Raw genomic sequence first — 22,914 nt, 5'->3', positions numbered from 1 at the left:
CCCGCTCAAGGAGCAATTGACTTTGGATTCGACGTCTTGGCTACGACGCTCTCATGTCACTAGGCGGGGTACATTGTTCGTCGGTTGAAGTTCCACCCAAAGCCAAGATTTCTTCCCGCGTGCTTTACCAGTTATGGCCACCGTTTTGTTACTCCACTTGGTTCATGACAGTGATCGCTCTGTCCCCCGCTGTCCAATGAGAGAGTGTCTATACTTTTGGTATATTCGGTCAAAAGTCGGTGATACTTGGCAGATGCAAGGCGTTGACGAGGGCCTGGTGTTTGGTTTTCCGGCATTTACAGGCGACAAGGATGACGGCTCGGAGGTGTGAACATTAAGGATGTGTATTCCGAACGAGCCACAATGAAGGAAAGGGTAATCTAGGTAGTATGTCCTCTTCTCCGTAACGCCGTCAGCTTCTCTTCGTAGCCGCCTGCCAAAAACAATGTTATGCAATGTCCCTTATCGGACAACACTTCCTCCGCCCCAATCAACTCAAATAAGTCGACACGTGCTTTATCAATGTTCGCTGCGCTTTGGGGATAACGATACCCCATCACCATCCATCTCTTCCGTAAAATGTCTATCCTTGAAGAACAGCGCCATTCATGCGACGGCCGATCGTCTTGAAAGACGAATACTGTCCGTCAGCACCCATGACATCGAAACGGCTCACGCTCATGGCGTCCTCTGTGTAGCCAGACAGGTAGTAGCCAACGACAACTACAAGATAGCTTAACAACAGGATGCTACCCTTGAAGTAGTTGCTCTTTCCTTCACCGTACATGTAGCTTAGCAGGAAGACGCAGATGATCACAGTCACCATATCCCATTGAGGGAAGAGGAGTGCAAAGGTGTGCGCGCCCACGTCCTCAACACCCTCAGTATTGGCGTAAAATGCAGAGTACAACACTAGAGCTGGGACCTGAAGCAAGCAAACCTGGAGCGCATAAGCAGAGCCGATCTCCATAGATAGTGCAATGTTGCCGTTCATGGCGAAGGAAATGGCGTTCTGTGGAACGTTAGTCAATATCCAAGCTGGCATAACCCAAATTCGAACTTACCAGGAACTCGGTCGTGTTGGGTACCAGAGCAAAGAGGGTAATACCGAGGAATTTCTCGTCAATGGCGAAGCCTTCGAGAACGACATCAACGGTGTCGACCAGAATCTCGGCGATGATGGCGTATAGCACGGTGGCTCCCATAAGAATGAAGGCACTCTTGCCACGGCTCCAGTTCGGAGCGTCATGACCACCGTGGGGCACTTGTGCAGTACTGGCGGCAGCGAGATCGTCGTTCTCGGCCATCGTGGTGTTTCGCAGAGCAGGGGGACGAGGAGTAGCCCCAGTCGAAGCTCCGGGCAGGGCTGAGGTTCTGCGAGGCATCCGCTCCCGCGCGGCAATGGTAGCTGCGGTGGCCGCCATCTCTGCAACCTCGCGGACGAGGGCGTTGTTTTCTGCCTCTGAGAATCCAGGGATGTGAACGGTGGAGCGTACTGTGTCGCTACCGCTTGACTTGGGGGGCACGACATGCGGGATACTGACGCTGCCGTTGCTAGTATTCAGTCCCAACCCAGCGACGGAGTTTTGGAGGCTGGTGTCGTCGCCCTTTGTCGCAAGACCAACCTGTTTTAGGGACTGGCCGAGAATGCGCTTGTAGAGATGAGAGTCGCGGACGTCAACGGAGGTGCCAGTAGTCTCGGCGAAAGAGTGGGGGCCCGATTGTCTAGAATGAGAATGCGCCTGCGCCTGCGCCTCTTCGTGCTTCTTCTCATCTATCTCGGAATTCCAGATGACAGCTGCATGAGTTCGCAGGGTAAACCATAGGCCGACAATGTACGAAAGGAACAACAACGTGGCGCAGAAGTAGCAGAACGGGCGAACAGCTTCGAGGTAGAAACGGTCGTTCAGGGCTGGGGTCTGGGAGAAGAAGCATCGCTTGCAGTCACGGCCATCGCCGACAGGAGACAGGCCGCCCCCGATACCGCCGTTGTTAACACAGTCCAGACAGTTGAGCTCGTGGGTGCCGTAGATTTGGTAGAAGAGCGTAGGACCGAAAGCGCCGAGGACGGCGAACAGCAGCATTGTCGAAGTGACACCGGCAGACCTGGCATTGAAGCGTTGAGTTTTGCGCTTGATGGCTCCAAAGCACATGGAAAGGCCGGGAAGGAAGAGGATACCCGCGAAGATGCTTCCCACAATACTCCCCTCAACGAGCTGGCCCTTGCCTTGGTTCAGGGCGACACAGTAGAGGAAAACTTCGACAATGGTAGAAAAGAAGGCGTTGATGGCAGCACCAACTCCCATGGACGACTGAGCCGAGATGGAAGCGACAGCCTGGCCAATGAAATAGGCCAGCGGGACAATCGAGAACAGGCCAGCAATGAAGAGGAACGCGGGCGAGGTGATGAAGAGGTCCAGGTGGAGGACGTTGTCGAGTACGAGCCAGTCAAATATGACGAAGAAGACGACACCCATGAGGTTGATCAAGAACACATTTGTGCCGTCAATGGTGTACTTCCAGTATTTGATGCCCACCGCGCGGTAGGTGCACAACAAAATCGATGACTGCGGTGTGTTGGCAGTGCGGGCGAGCACCATGTCGGACTCGAACGAGAGCGCCAAGGGGTGTCGCCGCAGCTGGTCAAACAGCAGCATGGTGACTTTGCCCATGGGGATCGTGAAAACGAGGAACCAGCAGATCAGAGAAACCAGGATCAGCGAGGGGGAAAGGAGCAGGTAGAAGAACAGGAAGAAGACGACGCGTCCGATGTTCCACTGGCCTCTTCCGAACAGTCGGCGCTTGGTTTGCGGTGGTGTCTGGCTTCGATCGCCGCGTCGAGAGCGGCCCAAAAGGCTGTCCGTCTCGCTCGGCTCCGAGTCGATGCTCCTTCGCGAGCGGCCAACAATCGATCGGTTTCGTTCAGAACCCTCTGGACCAAAAAACAGGCGGCCATATTCCAGGTCACCGCTCTGCCATTGCTCGTACTCGGAAATGCTTCGTCCTTCGCCTTGGTCCTCGTCCAAGTAGGCCTCGTCCTGCTCCAGACGGACATACTTGCCGAATGGATAGAACAAATAGCTGGCCAGTCCCCAGAGTACTCTGCCATACTCCCTGCCGCTCGGGGTTGCGGCGAACAAGAAGCAGACGAGAGCGCCGAGGGCCGAGAAAGCTGCCATCCACCAACCAAATAGCAGAGTCCAGAGGAGGTTAAAAAAAAGAAGCCAGCTGTGGACTCTGCCACCGGGAGATGAATGAATGTCGCCCTCGGCATTCTTCTGCACCGAACGATCCTTCTTGTACAGAGCAGGCTTCCACAATCTTATACCAAACGGATGTGTCTGGTTGATGGCTTGCTGACGGTCCTTGAGCGTGAAGCTCTCTGCATCGCTCACGTCGCCATCAGATTCGGCTCCGATGTCCTCTTCGTCTGGGTGTACCGAGGGGTCACGCTCCACCTCCTCGGGGACGATGTCCTCGGCTCGGGGGGTTCGAGGACCGTCGTCCTCGTCGTCTTCGTCTTCGGCATTATCGCTGCAGGAGGATTGCACGCGCGACAGAGTCGTCGCCAGCTGGGGTCGGCGGCGAGTGCCATAGGTGGTGCTGCGTTGGCCTTGATGACGTTCAGCAGCATCAGCCTCAACCTCGTAAATATCGTCGTCGGCCGAGAAGACCTCACCGCGATGCGGTGCCGATGGGTTAGTCGAGAGCCGACGGGGCATCGGGGGCTTTCGGGGTCTCGAGGCTTTGGAGCGTTCGGGGCCCATCATGGGTGATCTAGTAGATTGGGCGGAGCGAGAATGAGAGCGATCGTGGGATGAGGATTCGCCCAGGTATTGCGAGCCGGAACCTTGGGTATGTATAGAACCTGCAAGCGCACCGGAGGGTTGATGTCAGCCAGGGATTTTCTGTTGGGTTACTCGGCAACTCGGACGACCAAGACTTATTAGGTTTCTGGGCATGCAGCAGGTCGTTCGTACGTACCGTAGCCACCTTCTGGGCGCCTCCGCACCGTGTCGGTGGACTGAAAGGACTGAAAACTCTCAGACAGACCTTCGTCGCGGGACGCGACATAGGAGTCGAACCTTGCAGGCTGATGGCGAGTGTCAGTGGGCGAGGCGGCGGTCGAGCTATCGTTGGACTGATGGGACGGTGTGCCCGGCCCGGTGGAGGGATCCATGGTGGGCGACGACGATAAGGCGACGGCGGAGCGCGCAGCTTTTTTGGAGACGGCAGAATCTGGAGGGTCAAGGATGGGCAAAGGGGATTGGTAACGCGCCAGAGATGTAGGTTATTAGTGCGGACGGGACGAGACGGCAACCAGGGAAAAAGACGCTGAAGACGTGGAGGCGAACGCGAGTGGCTTCGACGATGGGGTTTCCAGGTTCGGTGCTGTATGGGAACAGCAAACCGGGGGAGAGAAAGAGAGAAACAACAAAGTGAATGTCGTGCTGTCGTTGTGTGTGAGGTTAGGCTCGAGGTGAGATTTGAGGATTCCTCGGAGAACCCGAGTATCCGTATTGGGTCGCGGGTCGTCGAGGAGTTAGTTGGTGCCCCGGGCAGGTGTCCGTTGCCCAAAGTTTGTTGATCGGAAACGAGAGCGGGAAAAATAATGTAAGCAAGGGGAGGGACGGATGCGCAGGCGTAGTGGGAAGGTTGTAAACAACACAGACACAAACACACGACGGAAGAATCACGGAAGGGTCTAGGTCGAGAGCACCGGAAAAAAAAAAGGCTAGGAGAATGACGAGATGGTCAGACTCCCCATCCAAATGGAGAGGTCTCGCCTTGCCCATTCCTGTGCGGCGCAAATATTGTTCTATCTGAGGATAAGGCACTACTGGCGGTGGTAAAGTGATGATCCGATGTTGTGCACCTGCTCCCATCGGCGGTGGAGGTACGGTAGGTAGGTAGGTAGGTACCTTATCTTACACAAGGTGGTAGGGGTAGGTAGGGGCTCCGAGTTACTACCGGTACGTGCCAAGTTACTTGAGTGCAAGGTGCTGGAATGCTTGGGCTCCTCCCCCAGATTCGTAGTCTGAGTCAGGCGTTGCCCACTCTTGATCAAGTTTGCGTCTGCAGGTAGCGGTCATGTGCACCGGTTGTGGTGTTTGGATGGCTTCCGAAGGTGAGGAACAAACATGGAAGATGCCATTATGGACTATGGATGGGTGGTGGGTGGTGGGTGGGCGGTGAGCAGGTGCCACTGAGTGACTGCTCCTGTCGTTTTGGGACCGTCGCCAGGGGCAGATAGGTCATACATGTCAGAGGAGGGACGAAGGGCCTTGTTTGATTTCCGATGCATGGGTGTTTCTGATGTCTTTGGATGTGAGTGTGTCGCCATCAGGTAAAGCCCGCCGTTTGGTGTTTACTTCTCTTACCTTCCGCGGACGATTGATAGGTCCTTAGCCAGGCAGCTTTGTGGAGGCACTAGTGGAGACCCACCCGTGCTTTGGTGCTGTCGAGTGACGGTCGCGCGGGTTGGGCCTCAGCGATGGAAGGTGCTATGGAGCAGTTCTTGCCCAGAGCCCACTACGGAGACGCTGCGGCGGCGGTAAACAACATGGATCATCGTGTGGTGTGGCCCAGACAGGCTTTGGCAACAACGAACCAAGCTTCCCCCCCCAATCGGCCTAGCGTCCGCCCGCTCCAAATCAGGGTGCAACCTCAACCAGCCGCAGCAGGCGAACCTCGAACCCTCCCCAAACTCTCTCACTCCCCTTCCTGTCACCGTACGCCGCCGTCGCCGCCTCCTCCGCCGCCGCCTTCTCCTCCACAGCCTTCCATGTCTCCCGTCGTTGTCCACCGCCCCCTCCCATCCACTGAGGCCACCGCATGCGCTCTATGCTGGCCCAAACGTCTCTTCTGCCTCCTGATGATGAGTCGATGTCAGCAATGCCCCACTCGTCCAGTTACCTACTCGACATGTGCTCTGATCCCGTGCTGCGCTCCACTTTCCCAATCGGGGGAGCAAAACGTCACTGCGCATTCCACTGCACCTTCTCTCGCAGCACGCAGTAGACTCAGACACACGGACCACCGCATTACCTTCCAGAATACCGGCACCGGAATATAATGTCTTCCGACGATCATGGCCCGAGCTCAAGCTCGACTAAGAGCAAAGTGGGTTTCTTACCAATCCGGCCTCTACTGTCACGTGACCCGGACCAGTTGAACGCGTCGACCGTCGTTTGCCTGCGGCTGACTGACCGACCGACGGAGCCAGCCAGACCTCCAGCCCTGTCACTCCGGAATCCATCTGTGAGCTTTCCACCACGACAAGCTTCCATCACGACCCTCCCACCCCCGGCAACGTCAACCATCAAACCACCACAAACCCCGCCTTCGACGACCGATTGAATCCCCTCCACCGTTCCCCGAACAAACACCCCCATCGAAAGCAATCACACACTTCCCCGCCGATTTCCTTACCCTCGGGGCATCCATCACGATGGCGCTCGACAGCTACTACCAGAACAAGATCGAGGCCATGAAGCTCGAGATCCTCAAGGGTCAAGCAGTCCTCCGCCGCCTCGAAGCCCAAAGAAACGACTACAACTCCCGCGTGAGGCTACTGCGGGAAGAGTTGGGCTTGTTGCAGCAGCCCGGCTCCTACGTTGGCGAGGTCGTCAAGGTCATGAGCACGAAGAAGGTCTTGGTCAAGGTGCATCCCGAAGGCAAATACGGTATGTCGCTCGCCATTGTCCACGATGCATCCCACCTTCCGATACTAACCCGCCCACAGTCGTCGACGTCTCCGACAATGTCGACATCACAAAGCTCACCGTCGGCAAGCGGGTAACCCTGCTGTCCGACAGCTACAAGCTCGAGAAGATGCTCCCCTCCTCGGTCGACCCCCTCGTCTCCCTCATGATGGTCGAGAAGGTCCCCGACAGCACGTACGATATGATTGGTGGTCTGGACCAGCAGATCAAGGAAATCAAGGAGGTCATCGAGCTCGGCCTCAAGCACCCCGAGCTCTTCGAGTCGCTCGGTATCGCACAACCAAAGGGTGTCCTGCTATACGGCCCTCCCGGTACGGGAAAGACGCTGCTCGCCCGTGCCGTCGCCCACCACACCGACTGCAAGTTCATCAGAGTGTCCGGTTCCGAGCTGGTGCAAAAGTATATTGGTGAGGGTAGTCGCATGGTCCGCGAGTTGTTCGTCATGGCCCGCGAGCACGCCCCCTCCATCATTTTCATGGATGAGATCGACTCCATCGGTTCTTCCCGTGTTGAGGGCTCCTCGGGCGGAGACTCGGAAGTCCAGCGCACCATGCTGGAGCTCCTCAACCAGCTCGACGGCTTCGAACCCACCAAGAATATCAAGGTCATCATGGCCACCAACCGTCTCGACATCCTCGACCCCGCCCTGCTGCGTCCCGGACGTATCGACCGCAAGATCGAGTTCCCCCCGCCGTCCGTCGAAGCCCGCGCCGACATTCTCCGCATCCACAGCCGCAAGATGAACCTGACGAGAGGCATCAACCTCACAAAGATTGCCGAGAAGATGAACGGCTGCTCCGGCGCCGAGCTCAAGGGTGTCTGCACAGAGGCCGGCATGTACGCCCTCCGCGAGCGCAGAGTCCACGTCACCCAGGAAGACTTCGAGCTCGCCACCGCAAAGATCCTCAACAAGCACGACGACAAGGAGGTGTCGCTCGGCAAGCTCTGGAAGTAAGCGCGCAGAGGGGGGCGTGTGCAGCGGAAGAGAGAAAAGAGCGAGAGAGGGAAACAACAACGACGACATCGTTACTGGGTTGGCGGGAGTTGGACGGGCAGGCAGGACGGTGGAGGTGGACACTGCGTCCGCGCGGTTTGCGCGCGCAAGGGGCGCTTGTACGGCTAATTATGTACGACTACATAGACATGGAATCAGCCACAATGACTTGCACACCTTTGTTCCATTTGCCGTCCCACGGTTGTGCGTATGATGATGCTGGGCTCGGTTGTCTTTATTTACACGTTGACACGGACAACCAAACGTCCGGCTCCACAGAACAGAGGAGTCATCGTCAGTCGAGTGGCGATATGCCCATCCGCCGCGGCGTCTCCACGACCTCGTCTCTGACTATCCAGGAAGCCAAGAGACGGTCAGATTCCACGCTCCCCGCCAGGTATTCAGGCTCGTGATGCTTCCACACGGCACAAGCGGTCCAGAGGAGCCTTCCTCGTTTTCATCCTGGACCAACTGAAAACGAAAGGAAGAAGGAAGAAAAAGGAGGAAGCCGGTGTTGCTGACGCCGCCTCTCTCCATCAGGCAAACGAAATCACAGACTTGTAGTATGGTCTCGAAAATATCGCATCCGTTGTGTTCATCGGACACACACACCCCGCCCTCCCCCGTGGTTCTGCGTTCCAAAACTTGTATGGACGTCATCACCGTCGCTTGAGGTATGGATAGATCAGACCAGAAGAGTACGACTCTGGATCGGATCCCATCAGGAAACGGACAACGGATGTGAACAATTTGGAGGTCTCAACGAATCGTCATTCTCGCGAGCGTATATAGTGGCTAGAGTGCACAGGTCATGACACGCTGTATGGTAACTAACACCTCGCCCTCGTATTGGATATTCGTCACCGTTGAAGCAGAGGCAAAGGCAAAGGCAGTCAGTCATTCATGGTCAGCGAGACGCCCGCCGAGGCGACCGTCTCATGCTCTCTCATTTAGCCATCGTCTCTAGTATACAATTCCAAGGACAGACCGTAGTCAGATCCCAACATGCCGGTGCCGTTGAGACACAAGTTCGATAAAACCCATGCATCGTTGATAAATGCAGCTCAAGATGCCCAAACGCCTGGCTTCATGCCCCTGAGCCCTGTACCTAGGGCCAGTGTATCCGTTATTGCCTGTGACCATTGAAACCCAAAACAAAATGAAAATGCAAGATGCTTTCCCATTACTCGCTGATGCTGGCACCTTCCGCCGTTCACAAGGGTATCGCGTTACGATTCCGCACGAGTTCGTCCTCCCAGCCCATCCACCGCCTCTCGAGCCACAATTAGTTGTCTCCTCTGATCTGTAAACTTCCACTTCGAGCTCTTCCGCCTTTGCTTGAAGTCGAGTTCTTCTCGTGTACCCGCCATACATATTCTAGAATCGTCTCGTAGCACAAGACATATTGACGCAGGCTTTGCACCATGCTGAGTCTTTGGTTTCGGAAGTCCTCCACCGTCTTTTGTATGAGGTCCATGGTGTCGCTGTCGTCCGTCAACCATGTCGTGTCGAGTGGAGTTTTGTCGGGTGAGCCTCGACGCCCGTCAGCGCTTTGGCGGCGACTGCCGGGGTTGAAGTCAAACGTCTTTTCGCGAGGAGACGATTCTTCGGAGCCGCTCATCTTGATATCGCCATCCGAGTCCCGCTTCCTAACCGGCTTGTTGTTCGTCTTCGCAAGTCGTTGACGCTTCAACATGTCAATGACAGTGTCCACCGTGCAAAAAGTACCAGTTCGACCACATCCTGCGGAGCAGTGGACGAGCATCGGTCTTGCCCTCTGCTCCATCTCTGGCTCATCATACCAGGCGATAGAGCCAGGCTCAGGCGACACTCGAGAAGCAGTTACTGATGAAGTGTCGACAGGCCTCGCAGACCGTTGCATGACATTGGCCATCTCCACGAGAGCCAGCAGATGAGATGGCTGGGCAGGAGCGCCGAAATCCGGCCAGGAGGGGTAATGCAGATGAGTAATCTCACGCATGGGAGCGAAGGGCTGCGAGGCGTGAGACAGAGCGAACTTCCGGATAATGACATATGGCGTCTCGCCCTGCGCCGGCATAGGCGAGGCAGTGGCATTCGAAGCCTCCAGAGTAGTGGTCGTGTTAGCCCGGCGGCGACCAGCTTCGGCGGCGGCAGCCGCAGACGGGGCGCTAGATCCCTGGTTGGTGCGGTGCTTGTCGAAATCCAGCGAGACTTTCTTCTCCGATAGCGGCTTCAACTTGATCGAGCCGAATTCTCTGCCTTGCCAGTACGGATGGCACTTGAGCTGACCACCTTCCGACTCGGCGGTCAACATGACAACAACTCGAACGTCCTGTTCCCAAATAACGGACCAGAAATCCTACAACAAGTCAGTGTGCTGTTGATGGGAGTACAAAGGAGGTGGTTGCGAATGCTTACCTCGAAAGTTGCCGGGAGCGGGCCCTGGGTAGCAATGTATCTCTTGTTGCTCCTCGACGCTTTGATATGACTAGCATTGACATAGTCGCATGCGCCATCCGGCCGGCCTTGCAGTTTGACTCGGGCGTGCTCGAAGGGAAGAATATCCTTATAGCGGTTCTTACCACCCTTCTCAATGCCACAAAGCTGCGGAACATTCTTCTCCTTCTCGCCTCCGCCAAACATCGAGTATGCAGCCTTCATCCGTGACTGCTCTGCCCTTTCGATACTCAAGAACTTCTCTGACACCTGCCTGCCGTGGTCAGTCGGCTTGGAAGCGTCCCTAAGCCATCGGGGCAACGTTGGCGACTCCAAACCCGAGGGCCGGGCAATATCCATCTGACCCACACCATCGGCAAGATCCATATTCTGACGAATGTTGGAGAAGAACGGATTGGCGTTGTTTTGTGTCATTGGCAGCATCACACCTCCAATGACGGGTGCGATCCCAGGTCGGTTGGAATCATTGGCTGCCGCTGGAGAGCTACCGCTCGCCATGGTACCGTAGCCCTCATCCACGAACTCGGGATACGCATCAGCAAAGGCATTGAAGCCACCCCGCAGGATGTACATATCGCCGGTGTACCCCTCATTCGTGAACTTCTTCACCATGTTCATGCACGAAACAGCGTCACGCTTCTCTGCCGAGTACGCGTCGTAGACAACGAGCTGCTTTGTCGATTTCCACTTCGAGAACTGCTCTTCCATCGTCGGGTTTTGGAACGTTTTCTGCAGCTTCGTCAAATTGAAGGTGGCTCGCTTCAGCAGCGTCGTCGGAATACAAAGGTTGAGCGCGCCTTGAATTCGGGCTTGGGCATATTGTTGCGAGACTCTCAAATCAAGAAGCAGCAACTCGCTCTTGGAGCCATCAGCCTCGATCAATTCTTTTAGGTGAGAAGGTGTTATCAAGGAGGGCCCGCTCTCCATGGTCGGCGGCATCGTCTCGGCTCGCGGTTGGTTTGATCTAGCATTGGATGGTGCTGGAACATCGATCCTGTTCTGCGGGATGGACAACCTCGGGTGGCGGTCTTCGACCTTGGATAATGTTGTCCTACGTTCGAAAGGCGACTCCGAGTGTCTCGGCGACTCAAACCTCGGCATACTCAGGCTCAAGATGTTTGGGGGTTGCATCGACGCCTCCGAGTTGCGCTTCGAGTCCGACGAGACGTAGGCCGAATCGTGCGAGCTCTGTTGGTCAACCTCCATGCGACTCATGGGCCGCTCCTTGGTCACTCGGGGTATAGAGAATTCGGAGCCAGTGTCGCTTGCGTGGGTATTCCACCGTGCCGGACGCGGACGAAGCGTCGTGGGGTTTGGGGGCGCTTGCGGGAAGTGAGAAGAGGAGAGGCTAAATCCCTTGCCGCGATTGAGGTCGGCCTGGCGCTTGAAGGCCTCATAGTCGGGGTTAGCATCGATGGGAACCTGCTTGGGCAACGCAGCACCGAACGACTTGACGGACGAGGTCGGAGAGCTCCAATTGTCTCGTGGCATGGCGGACGAATCTCTCGGGTCGACCGACTGTTCGACGACGAGGCCGAAGTAATTTGGACTCGCCGCTCTCGCTTCCTGCTGTCTCGCGGGAGACAGCTTTTGAGGAGGCAGTGACTGGCCAACGGAGTAGGGCATCCTCGGGGATGCAGCGGGTGTAGAGGGCTTTGGGCTATGTGCGGCAGGGACTGCGAGTTTGGACTGCGAATGCGAGTGGCTATGGGATGATCGCGGGCCAGGCGAGGCCCTCGGAGCCGAATGAGGAGTCTTCATGGTGTAGTGGACGGATGTAGCCCCGTCGTTGCTCCTCTTGTCGAGCATGGTTAGTGTAGGTGTAAGAAGTATGATTTTGTTGTTGTTGCTGCTGCTGTCGAAGAACAGCCACGGGTACGGGATACGCTGCAGGAGAATTGTTCCGACGGCGGCCAAGTGATCAGGCCTTGCACAGTTATAGCGCCATTGCGGTATGGCGTTTTGGCGGGACGGTTTAAGTCAAGGTAGGATAGGGTTCAGACAGATCGGAGTGAAGGGGGAAGGGGGAAGGGAGGGTGTGCGGAAGAGGCTCTTTGAAAGGGGAAGGGCAGGCAGTGGGGGTCTTTTAGAGAGAAAAGAAGGTTGCGGGGGGGGACTCTGACGTGACGGCACAAGTGGCGATCTGAACCTGGTATGGACAGCCTGGAGGGGTGGTTGCTATTTGCTGCTGCTCTGTTATATTGCGACTCTTGGAAAGAAAGAGAGACAGGGAGGCGGATAGAGCGAGAGCAAGACGACAGCCGCCTCTTGGGACACGGGAGGGACTGGGGGGCGTGTCGAGAAAGATGAACTGGGCTGAGCTGACTGGGGACGGACAGGGTGGTGGCGCTGGGCGTCCCGAGATTCAGATGTCAAGTTTTGTATGGGAAACGAAGGCGCCTCGAGTGGAAAAGCGCAGCGTGCGGCGCAATTCAGCAGCGGGAAAAAAGACCAAGTCAAGCGGAAGAGTGTGACAATGATAGTCCAAGGAAACGGGCGGATGGACGGCGGGGACCATCGATGAACAAGAGACCAGCGAAAGGGGGGGAAGGAGCACTGCTGGGTCTGGGGGTGTATGGTGGGAAAGACAAGGCGAGTACATACAGTAGAGCAGGTTGGCGAGGAGAGAAAAAAAAGGGTCCAGGCCTGCGAGGACGATGGAAGGGGAAGGGGGGGCTCACCCCTGGCGGCAAGGAAGGGGATCTTTGGGTGTGGGTGCAAGCATGGAACAAGTGTAGTGAGTTGCGGGCTGTTCTCTCCTGGCCTTGTCCTCTGGTTGTCTTCTGAACTTCTGGGTTGGTCTTGGTTGATATTGCGTGTATGGGAGTTCGAACATCCAGGGGCAGACGGTACATGAGTCTCCTTTCCGGTGTTTTTGCTGCGATGGTGGTGTGGGCAGGCGGTTTTACAAAACGAAGATCGCTAAAACCACAACAGCCAGTGGAAGGTGGCGGCGGCGAGTGGGTGTGGTCTCAGTCTCTGAGAACTGAGAAGGGCGGTGGTGGCCAGCTCAAGTCGTGGATTGTAGCTGGAATGTCCGAAGCGGTTGGCGAAATGGACCGTAACCGGTGGGAAAACCCCATGGACATTTTACGATTTCCCAGCATCCACCGACCCGACAAGACGCTGTAGGGACGGGACCGGTGTCCGTAGAGTTGCGCCGAGTCCCAAAACCCAAACAATGCTAACGACACGGCGTGCTGGGGGCGGAACAGAGCAGCGCGAGAGCAAGGCGCCGAGTGGAGGAGGAAAGGATGGAAAAGAGGGTGTCATGTCCGATGAGGTCGTGTGTCGTCCAAGGCGGCAATGATCGGCGGATTGGGGTTCGTGGGCGGAGACCCTGACCTCAGACCTGTGCCAATCTCTAGCGCATCATGTGGCATGCTGTCCAAGATTGGTGAGAAAAACGGTGCCAGATGGGCGGTGCTGACCGTACCATGACAAAGTCCCTCACTCACCGGCAGGCTATAAACTATGCGTTATCTATCGACCGTGGGACACACAAGGTACAATGCCCGCCGAAGTCAACTACGATGCCATCGCATTCGAATGACAGCTGTCCAGGGGCACCATCCGGAATGTACAGTGCCCGGCCCGTACCCATGGTTCCAGCGGCGCGCTTCTCCCTTTTCCAAGTCAGAGATGCTCGTACATGAATCCAGGCGCAGGTATAATATCCAAACGGCATGGGGCTGAGAGGAACTGGGGAATGCATCGCCGGATTCCTGCCAAGTGAACATACGCAAAAGAATGAGCTTGCTCGCACACTGTCCGAGCCCGACTCTATATTCCCACAGGGTGTCTTGCCGTCCACTTCGTCATAGAATGGGGGGCGCTCCTTTGACGGGGTCGCATCGTGCCCTCTGACTGGCCACATGCTCGGTTGTGCGTTCCCCAGAGATGAGATATGGCGCAAAGCTGAACGTCGACTTGTATTGCTTTTGTACCCTCTCTGTTCTCGCCTGGGAACCGCGTCGCCGGAGCTTTTTCAAACACTGGATAAGTCCGGGCCCTCGCCTCCGACAATGAGAGGCTAGAAAGGCTGATTGTCCGGTCGGATCTTCAGGTCGAGTCCAGAAACGACACGGGCAAAAGCAGCACCAGACAAACACCTACAGGCAAGCAAGCGCCAGTCGACAGTAGCCAGAACGGACCTGTAGCAACCCTGTTCGCACGACTGGATTTGCCCATGCGAATGCCACACGCACGCACACATTTACACACACACACATACACATACACATATCTACGCCCACGTCGAGACAGGGACAGGGCAAGCCCCCGAGACCTGCGGAAATGCAGGGCACACACGCACCAGGCGTGCAAGCCCAAGCTCATGATTTCTGTGGTTGAGACACGCGACAGGATGGTAGTGATCTGTTTATTAGCAAGCATCATCCTCCTCATTCTCTCTCTCACACTCACTCACTCACTCTGTCTCTCTCTCTCTCTCTCTCTCTCTCTCTCTCACACACACACACAGACACTGTCGCCCTCCCCTCCCCCTCTCCACTCCCCAGCGACTCGAACTCTCATGAATGGGTGGGTGGCCTTTGCTGTATTTTTTCGGAAAGCCAGGTGCCAGAGCGCGGCTGTAGAAGGTTCAAACCCACAGAAGAAGAAAAAAAGACTTGGGGAAAGGAGACCAGAAACTAAAAGATACCTCCCCTGTACCTTACCTTAGCTCTCTCACATCTCACTCTTTATTTGAGCAGTGGGGTCTGCATTGGTGCAGACGTCATAGGGCCCATGTCGATTAGCAATCTAGCATCATCATCCCAACTGTGGGCGAGTCTGGACCCCTTTTCGACGCCGCCAGCCAGCCAATCGCGCGCCCGCATCCCACTTAGTGTGGGAGCATTGGTCGCAGCGACGTGTCTCTCTCACTGAGATGCTCTCTTGCTCCTGCTCTCCTCCCACCACTCACTCTTCGCCCTTCGGGCAACCTCTAGCGGAGCTATCATGGTGTCGCAATTCCCGTCCACCGGCGCCTTTAGTTTGCGTCTGTTTGAGTTGAAAGGAGGCCTTCAGCTCAAGTGTCGGGCAATTGCACCGACACTGACAGCAGGCAGCAAGGTTGGAGCTGATAATATTTCTTCTCTCCAAGCCGGGCTTTCTGCACCCCCCTTCCGCCCCCTGGCAGACTTGCTTTCGGGAATGACGTAGTCCAACATTACGAACGGTCAGGTACCCGTCGTCCATTTCAGCTGACATTCTTGGCCGGGGCTCCTGGGCACAAGAGAGAGGACCAGGCAGCTCATAAAGTATACCAGTTGGAGTCCTCAGGGGGGCATCTTTGAGGTTGCGTGGCACTGTCCCATCCCCTCTAAACTCTGGTGTCATGTTCGAAGGTCTAGAACTATTCTTTCAACTCTGTTCGACTCGTGCGCCTGACGATTAGCCGTCGATAGATGGAGTCGAAACATGCACACAACCTGCTTTTCCACGACTCTATCGAGAACATGACCTCGTCGCGGGGCGTACTGTAGTCATTCAACGCGGGGGCGTCACGCCGGAATGTCGCCGAAAGCAACCGCGTCGATTGACAGGCTAGAACGTAGTAGCACATCCCTGGTTCATATCCAGTTCCCACGTCGACTGCCAACAAGACGAAGAAGGGACGACGAGAATCAGTCGAATTTGCAACCCAGGCGGACGCGGCCATCTGGAAATAGGCTGGCCTCAGAAGATGGGTAAACATTTCTCTTTCTGGGCAGCCGCCAGTCTCGTTCCAGGGTTCCCAAGTCGCTTGCTGGCATGCCAGATCTTACTCAATATGCTAAGACAAACCGCACAAGGAGAACTCAGGGGAGACACGAGGCATAGGTAGGTAGACATCGTGCAAGTCTGTACCAAGTTCTCGGCACGAGGCCGGGAGTTCGGCAGGTGCGGTGTGCTGGGTGTGTGCCTTCCCATCCATGCATTCGATAGAGGATGTGGAAATTTGCATCCGCACCTTCCAAGTTGACAGGAAACAGAATTCCCGTGGAAGGAACCAGTTGAGAAATGCCCGGCACGTGAGGTCGTCGGACTCGTGGGTCTTGGCCGGCCCCATCTAGGTAGGTAGGGTAGTCCCTCTAGAATCCTGTACGACAACATGGCAGGAGCGAGTGTAGGTACTCCGTGAGGTACAGTACAGTACTCCGTCCCGAGAATGAAAAGTCACGACGACCTGTCCCTCCCTCTTCAGCTCCGATGCGGGCTTGACCTTCGCGTTTTCCAGTTCCAGGTTCCATTCCGGGCAAATTGCATCGGGTCCCCGTCCATTTCTTCCCGTGGCGTCCAAGTCCACCACGTCTTCTCCAAGTTTTCCATTCTTGGCCCTCCTCCTCGTCCCTGCCTCTTGTGCACCAACGCCCCGAAATGCTGAAATGTGAAGCCGATGCGAATTGCTCATGGGAAATTACCCACCCGTTCGTTGTCGCATTCTGCATCTTTTGCATTCTCGTTTTTTTCCCATCCGTCCTCCCCGTCTGCGCCCCCCATCCTCTCTCCCCTTCGTCTTACAACAGTTGCCAAATACGGCATCTCCCATTCCACACTGTCTCCCTCACTCCCACATCTCGTCCGTCTACCCATCCATTCTTTCGGGCTTCCGCCCGCTCATCCCACTTCCAGCCTGTGGGTTTCCTTGGGCGTAGCGCAGTTCTCTGTCGCAACACCCCCAACTCACTCCGCATCCCCTCCCACCACACACACACACACACACACACACACGCCCCCATCCCATCCATGCGGCATTGACAGCCGCCCTGTTTTGTCTCCTCTCACCGACACGAATAGGACCAGTTTGTTTTTTCCAGGGAAATAACCACCCCCCGTTGATCACTAGTGTTCGCCCAGCATTGCAAGCGTCCCGCTGACCGTTCCGGTGCCATCGTTCCCTGTAACCTAGGATGGCGACGCGCAACCACAGAACAAAAACACAAAAAAAACAAGAACAAAAAAAACAAGAGACTCGCATCTTCGTCGGGCGTGGCTCCATCCTATATCCAACAGCCTACTATTCTTCGTCTGTGCAGCACAGGTTATGACAGCAGCGGCGGCAGCAGCATCCGCTGGGTTCCGGCACCGTACAGCATCTCGCCAATGATACGTCCAGCCGGTTCACGTATCGCAGCAAAAAGTCAGGGTCCAGGGGGTCCCACTGCCACCACAACAACGCAAGACGGCACCCCCATTAAATCACAATACCAAAACCGGCCCGCAGCCCCTCGTTAACTGAACTAATTGGTCAATAACAATCTACTTGGTAGACGGCGAAGATGTTCCACGGATGCTCTGCACCACCCTCTTCGCCGTGTCGGCCGGTTCCCGTAGCTGCCTAGGGCCATTTAGCTACCGGAACCTCACTTCCGCCTCCGCTAACGCCGTACGCCGTCGTAGTAAATGAGCTGACATTTTGAGTCCGCTGGCGCACTCGTCAGGTGCCGACTTGGAGCGTTACTCGTCTTACTCGCAAAGCCGCCCACCACCCCATTAGCCTCCGTCCTGACAGACTAGTCCGGCCTGAAGTCGTAAGTTGCTGGGATGGTGTCAACGTTTCCGACCTGCCTCGACCTCCGACATGCGACCAAAGACACCGTCTGTCAGTGACTGGCTGTCCCCATTCGTCGAGTGTTTGCTGCAACACGCCCATTTCTGGGGCTGCATAGCGCCTGGTCAAGGTGACTCAAGTCCCGATCTATCTGCAGGGTTGTCGGTTCGCAAAGCTGTTCAGCTGTTCAATCATGTTGGGGCAGGGAAGCTGATAGTGGCCGCTCTAACGAATACCTCTTGACTGGCTTGAACTGTAGCGTGCTGACACCACTCGCCAAGTGTTGTCCGTCCGCTTGGGACGTCGAAACGCCTGCGCTGGTTTTTTTTTTTTTCTCTTCAGTCAAGCCGACTCTCACACGGATGAGCTCAAGCAAAATGGACCCTTGATTTTCTCTCTTTCTGCCGCTGCCATTACTCCGGATGCCTATACGTTATGCATCCAAATGGTCTTGTTGTTTCGTCATGAATCCAACACCGCCTGTGTATAGTACGTTAAGCCCACCTCTCCCCCCTTTTTTTCTTCAACGCAGACTTTGTACTACCAGTAAGGTTTCCGTCCTACCGGTGTCGGTCCCGTAATCAAAACGTCATCACTCTGAGCACCGCCGTGGCTTCTCTTTGGGAAGCAGACCTCGCGGTCCTTTGCGTCTTGGCAGCGATCGTCCCGAGGACGCGCTGACTCGAGTCTCTCGACAAGGAGTCAACACCACCAAATCTACGTCGTCTTTGTCTTAGGTGAGACGCCTCACGCGCACCGTCGTCTGTCGGCTGCTTCAACCACCACGCCACGTTTTGCTAACCCTGCAGTGCTTAGCGGCGGGCTGCTCTCGACCGCCCATTCATCGCGCACACAAACCGTCGATCCCGTTAATCGATAAAATAAGCGAATTTTCAAAACTCGACTTGTTGCTCCGATCCTTCGTCCATGAGGGAAAATGGCCAACTGAACAGCGTAGCTCAGCCGGCCGCCTTAGCTTGCCTTACGGTGCTTACCTAGGTACATCCCAAATATTGAACCCTTTCCGCTATCCCCCGCACCGCTCGTCTCACCATGGCGCCTATCGCAACCGCCTTGGGCTCATTACATGGTGCGCGCTGCCAGGCCTTTACCCACTACTCTTCAGGGAAGACCGTTCCAGGGCACACACCGAAACTTGCAACGCTGGCGTCCATTGCAATCTAGAACGCTTCTCGTATCCACCGATCCCCACCACTGAACCCAACGCAGCACCCTCGGAGCAGGGTCCTGGTCTCTGTTTTTCTGCCCGCTCATTCTTGAGCTCAGTCGGCGGGCAGTCAATCCGGGGGGTTGTCTCCGGTTTCTTCGCGCGCCCGTTGTCCTCAGTACTCAATACGTACCGCACCTCTGCACTGGCGACTGCAATTTCTCCGGGCCGGGCCTGGGGATGAATCGGACGGTAGCGCCCAACCCGCGTCGACCGGGATATCGGATGTATGGAGTGACATCGAGCCGAGTCAATCGAGTGTGTCTCGCCTCATGTTTTGTCCATACGTCTGCTTCTTGACCTATCTTTGATCAAGCAACAATTGAACTTTGTTGAGGCTATCGCCACAATCTCACCAACCATCTTTCGCCGGAGTCTGCTCCGTCAGGAGAGCTCCGATACGACTGTTTCTTAGCTGAGGGCTTGCCAGGAGGGGCTGTCCCTAAGCAGGGCGGCCTCAATTGAAAATTGATCGCAAATCATGGTCCCATCAGGCCGGGATACCCTCATGGGGAACACCAAGTGGCCCTGCCCCTGTCCGATGAAGTCAGCAAACTCAAGACGAATCGCGCTCAATATCAAGCATCGCCGGACATGCTTCAGCCTCATACCTATGCTTGCCTATGATTCCATGTTCCTTCAGTTCGGCCCCGTTGGAGCGTTGACGAGTCGGCTATGCAAGTCATGGGCCAGCCGGGAAGAACCCACCGGGAGTGGATGAAGGCTACATCGGATGAGACATGGGGCCCTTCCATGCTCTACAATTAATGCTCATGACACGCTGAGAGTTCGGCGTGCCCGTTGGCATTGCAAACACCACCCCCGGAATTCCTGAAAATAGCCATGGACTGGACGGGTGAGCATTTGGTCGGACGACCTATGATGTCAGCGATTCTTCACGTCGATTTTGGATTGAGGTCGCCTCAGATGTAATTGTTGGCCGGAGGGGGCGCGTGAGCGATCATGTGACGAGCCCATGTGAGTTTCGTCTCGAGATCTCCACCCCTCCCTCCCCTTCCCCTTGCCAATCACATGAAGTAATCAAGACGTCGGCGTCGCAGCGGGACTGGCTGCCGGAGCCGTTGCTCCAACGTCTCCCCGTTGACAGACTGTCCAGGCTACCAACTTCGCCGAGGATCGCCGATGTCGCCGCCGGTGAGGGCGGTTCACGGCAGGGTTTCCGACTTGGAAATGTAGGTTCCCCGTATGTCATGGAACGATTGAATCTTGTTTTGATGGACTGAAGAGTGTGCCCTCGTGTTTCGAGATGTTTCGTGCTTAGGGCGTGGCAAGTGTAAGTCGCTCCGAGGTCAACATCTACCTGTACCACCTTCGATGCCGGCTGGGCTTGGCATCAACCGGCGTTAACTACTATGGTAGAATGGATCACCAAGAGACTCTCGAGAACTCGGGAAGATCGGGCTCGGACTTCCATAGGCATTGATAATAGCTACTCAACACTCACTTTGAGAACAATTGCACCAACTAGAAGTTCTAAACGACACAGAAACCAGAGCCAGCTCAAGCAAGAGGCTTAATTGTTGGCTGCGGGGCCGCTGATAATCTGGCGACGTGCTTGCCATGATGGTTTATGTTCACGGCTCGAGTAAGGACCACCGGCTGCAATGTTTCCGAACCGAAGAGGAAGGGAATGGGGTTGCTTTGCCGAAACAACGCCGGATGGTATACCGTTGTGCTGTTGCCGTTGTCCGATGCGGTGGAATGGAGGAAGGTACGCTCAGGGAGTTTTTGTGCAGTAACAAGATACATAACGAAATCTAATTGACACCGTCCTTCCGACAGCAGTGTCGGACCTGGCAGGCGAGATGGGTGTATTAGTCGGCAACGCCGAGAAGTGACGCGGGCAGACAGTGAAGCCGAACGAAGCAAGCTGGCAAGACGAGAGAACGAGCAATAAGACAAGCAAAGCAGACGAAGCTATTCCTAGACACTCATGGTTGACCTCCCTCTAGTTATGGTCAACTTGGAGACTGGCTAAATACTCTATTGGGCACGAGGGAACCACCTCGGGAACCGGCTGTGCTCCCTGTGGTACTGGATCTGGTTACCAGACCGCTGTGAAGAAGGACAAGTGATGTAAGTCTTCCAGTACGCTGATTCACAAATAATATCTCTAACACTCACATACTTGGGTGACAATCACCAATCCAACGCGCCGAAGACGTCAGGCTGGTGATGCGATTATCCTCAATGGAGCCGACTTGGTATGGATTGATCACGTCAAGACCTCCCTCATCGGTCGCCAGCACACAGTTCTTGGCAATTCTGCATCGAACCGCGTTAACCATCTCAAACTCTGAGATTGGTGGATCATCTCCATGGTCTGCTACGTCTGACGGCCATCATTACTGGGGTCTCTAGTTCGCTGGGGGTAATGACATGATTGCCTTCAATGGGTAAGCTATAACCACCCCCCTTCACACGTCTCAATCAGACAAAAGTAATTGGCCCTTACTTACAGGCCTTGGAAACTTATGTTCACCACAGCTCAGGAAGATCTCCCCAGATCGGCGGTAGCTCTTTAGTCCACACGGTCAACAAGTACCGGGTACGATTTACACGGTGTTTGAGTCTCTTATCCCACCGTCGAAGCTGCAGTATGACAACACTGTTCACGCGCTGGAGAGGTACTGCTAACGACACTAAGGCGGCAGCGACCAGTGCTGGAGTTGGAAAGATTTGAAGCGTTTGCAATTGCGAGATCGGCAGGGCCTCAGACACTCCCCATCATTTAGGGGGTAAGACTTCGTATCCTTGGTTATCTAAGGCGAGGCCACTGCCCGATATTCCCAAACAAGCCGGTCGGTGTGTTACGGGTAGCATCGAGTGCCAAGTTGCCCTTGCAGTCATGGAATCCGGACTGAATATAGAACCCACTGGCTTGAAAGCAACTGTCCAATATTGTCCGTATCGTGGCAAACTATGGACCGTTTGTGTCTGCATACGTGAGAGCTCTCTTTTCCCGGTCTGTTTTGGCATACCATCCCATGAAATCATTGCCCCACGGCTCAATCTGTAAAATGAAAGCGAAAAGAACCATCATGAAACCCTCAAGCTGAACCAATGTGCCTCCCGTTTTTCCATCTCCAATGAACCAACCTCCTCCAATTCTCCAATTCCAAAGTCGATCATCTCCATACCGGCCGAAAGCCAAGAACAAGATTACGCTGGGCAACCAATTCGGTCTCGTAGGCAATCCGCAAATGCTGGGCTCTGTTTAAGCATTTCGCTTCTTCACACCCTCGTAATGGACGTTGAAATCATCGTAGTATATGTATAGCTTATTTGATCCCGGCTTGGATGCATTAGGCGATGGAATCGAGGAAATGCGCCCACTCCGCTCGATGATACAGCACTCAAAAAGAATAGATGGCCTTTGCACCTCACCCCAGTTCTGTAGAATAGCAGCGACTTGGTCCACAGAATACCATGCTGTGTTAGCTGCCGCGATGGCGATACCAGTGGCCAAAAACCTGTTTGAATCCCTTCTGTATGTCGAATTGCCTGGAGATCTTAAAGTGTCGGCTGTGGACCGTCTGGGTACTGAGCTCCAATGCACAAAACAATCGCGTTCAATCCGCACTGAGCATCGTCACCACACATTGGAAACCAAGTCCATTGCTCATCTACGGTGACTTCTCGCTCGTACCACGAGACTGGTCGGGGTATTGAGTCCACATCTCCATTGGCAGCTGTGTCACGCAGATCCGCAGTGGCAACAGTCTCAACGACGTTGTCTCCCAAAGACTGCAATGGCTTGTTGGTAAATGTGACTGTATTGCGCCGGGTCGGTAAGGACTTCGTTGGATGACGTTCGTAGTCTGGTGCCGTGACCGGATCCAGGATCTCCGGGTGCTTGGGAGGCATTGCTTCGTTGTCCGCCAAGTTGATTCCGGCTCTTTGAAGTGTTTCCATTGCTTCCTCCAATGCAATTATGCCAACTTCGTCAAAATCAGGTTGAGGACACAAG

General features: G+C 55.3%; 4 protein-coding genes across 4 annotated transcripts; 2 read left to right on the top strand and 2 right to left on the bottom strand.

Annotated features, from left to right (window-relative positions):
• Nucleotides 1-583: 583 nt before the first annotated feature.
• On the bottom strand, nt 584-4,180 carry ColSpa_04602 (low affinity vacuolar monovalent cation/H(+) antiporter; the record flags this gene model as incomplete). The annotated part of the gene is made up of 3 exons (XM_049270814.1): nt 584-1,012; nt 1,065-3,850; nt 3,985-4,180. The coding sequence occupies 3 exons, from the start codon at nt 4,178-4,180 to the stop codon at nt 584-586; spliced, it is 3,411 nt and encodes a 1,136-aa protein (XP_049126771.1).
• Nucleotides 4,181-6,451: 2,271 nt separating this feature from the next.
• Nucleotides 6,452-7,680, top strand: ColSpa_04601 (26S proteasome regulatory subunit 8; the record flags this gene model as incomplete). Its single annotated transcript, XM_049270813.1, has 2 exons — nt 6,452-6,686; nt 6,746-7,680. The coding sequence occupies 2 exons, from the start codon at nt 6,452-6,454 to the stop codon at nt 7,678-7,680; spliced, it is 1,170 nt and encodes a 389-aa protein (XP_049126770.1).
• A 1,324-nt stretch (nt 7,681-9,004) lies between these two features.
• On the bottom strand, nt 9,005-11,967 carry ColSpa_04600 (tyrosine-protein phosphatase cdcA; the record flags this gene model as incomplete). Its single annotated transcript, XM_049270812.1, has 2 exons — nt 9,005-10,060; nt 10,120-11,967. 2 exons carry the CDS (start codon nt 11,965-11,967, stop codon nt 9,005-9,007), a joined length of 2,904 nt encoding a protein of 967 aa, XP_049126769.1.
• Nucleotides 11,968-13,041: 1,074 nt separating this feature from the next.
• ColSpa_04599 (uncharacterized protein) lies at nt 13,042-13,290 on the top strand (the record flags this gene model as incomplete). The annotated part of the gene is made up of 1 exon (XM_049270811.1): nt 13,042-13,290. One exon carries the CDS (start codon nt 13,042-13,044, stop codon nt 13,288-13,290), a length of 249 nt encoding a protein of 82 aa, XP_049126768.1.
• Between the last annotated feature and the right edge of the window lie 9,624 nt (nt 13,291-22,914).

The sequence above is a fragment of the Colletotrichum spaethianum genome (genome assembly GCF_022836535.1).
Source record: "Colletotrichum spaethianum MAFF 239500 DNA, contig10, whole genome shotgun sequence".
In the NCBI taxonomy this organism is placed as follows: Eukaryota; Fungi; Ascomycota; class Sordariomycetes; order Glomerellales; family Glomerellaceae; genus Colletotrichum; species Colletotrichum spaethianum.
Note: the sequence above shows the minus strand (reverse complement) of the source record. Positions and strands in the feature narration are given on the sequence as shown.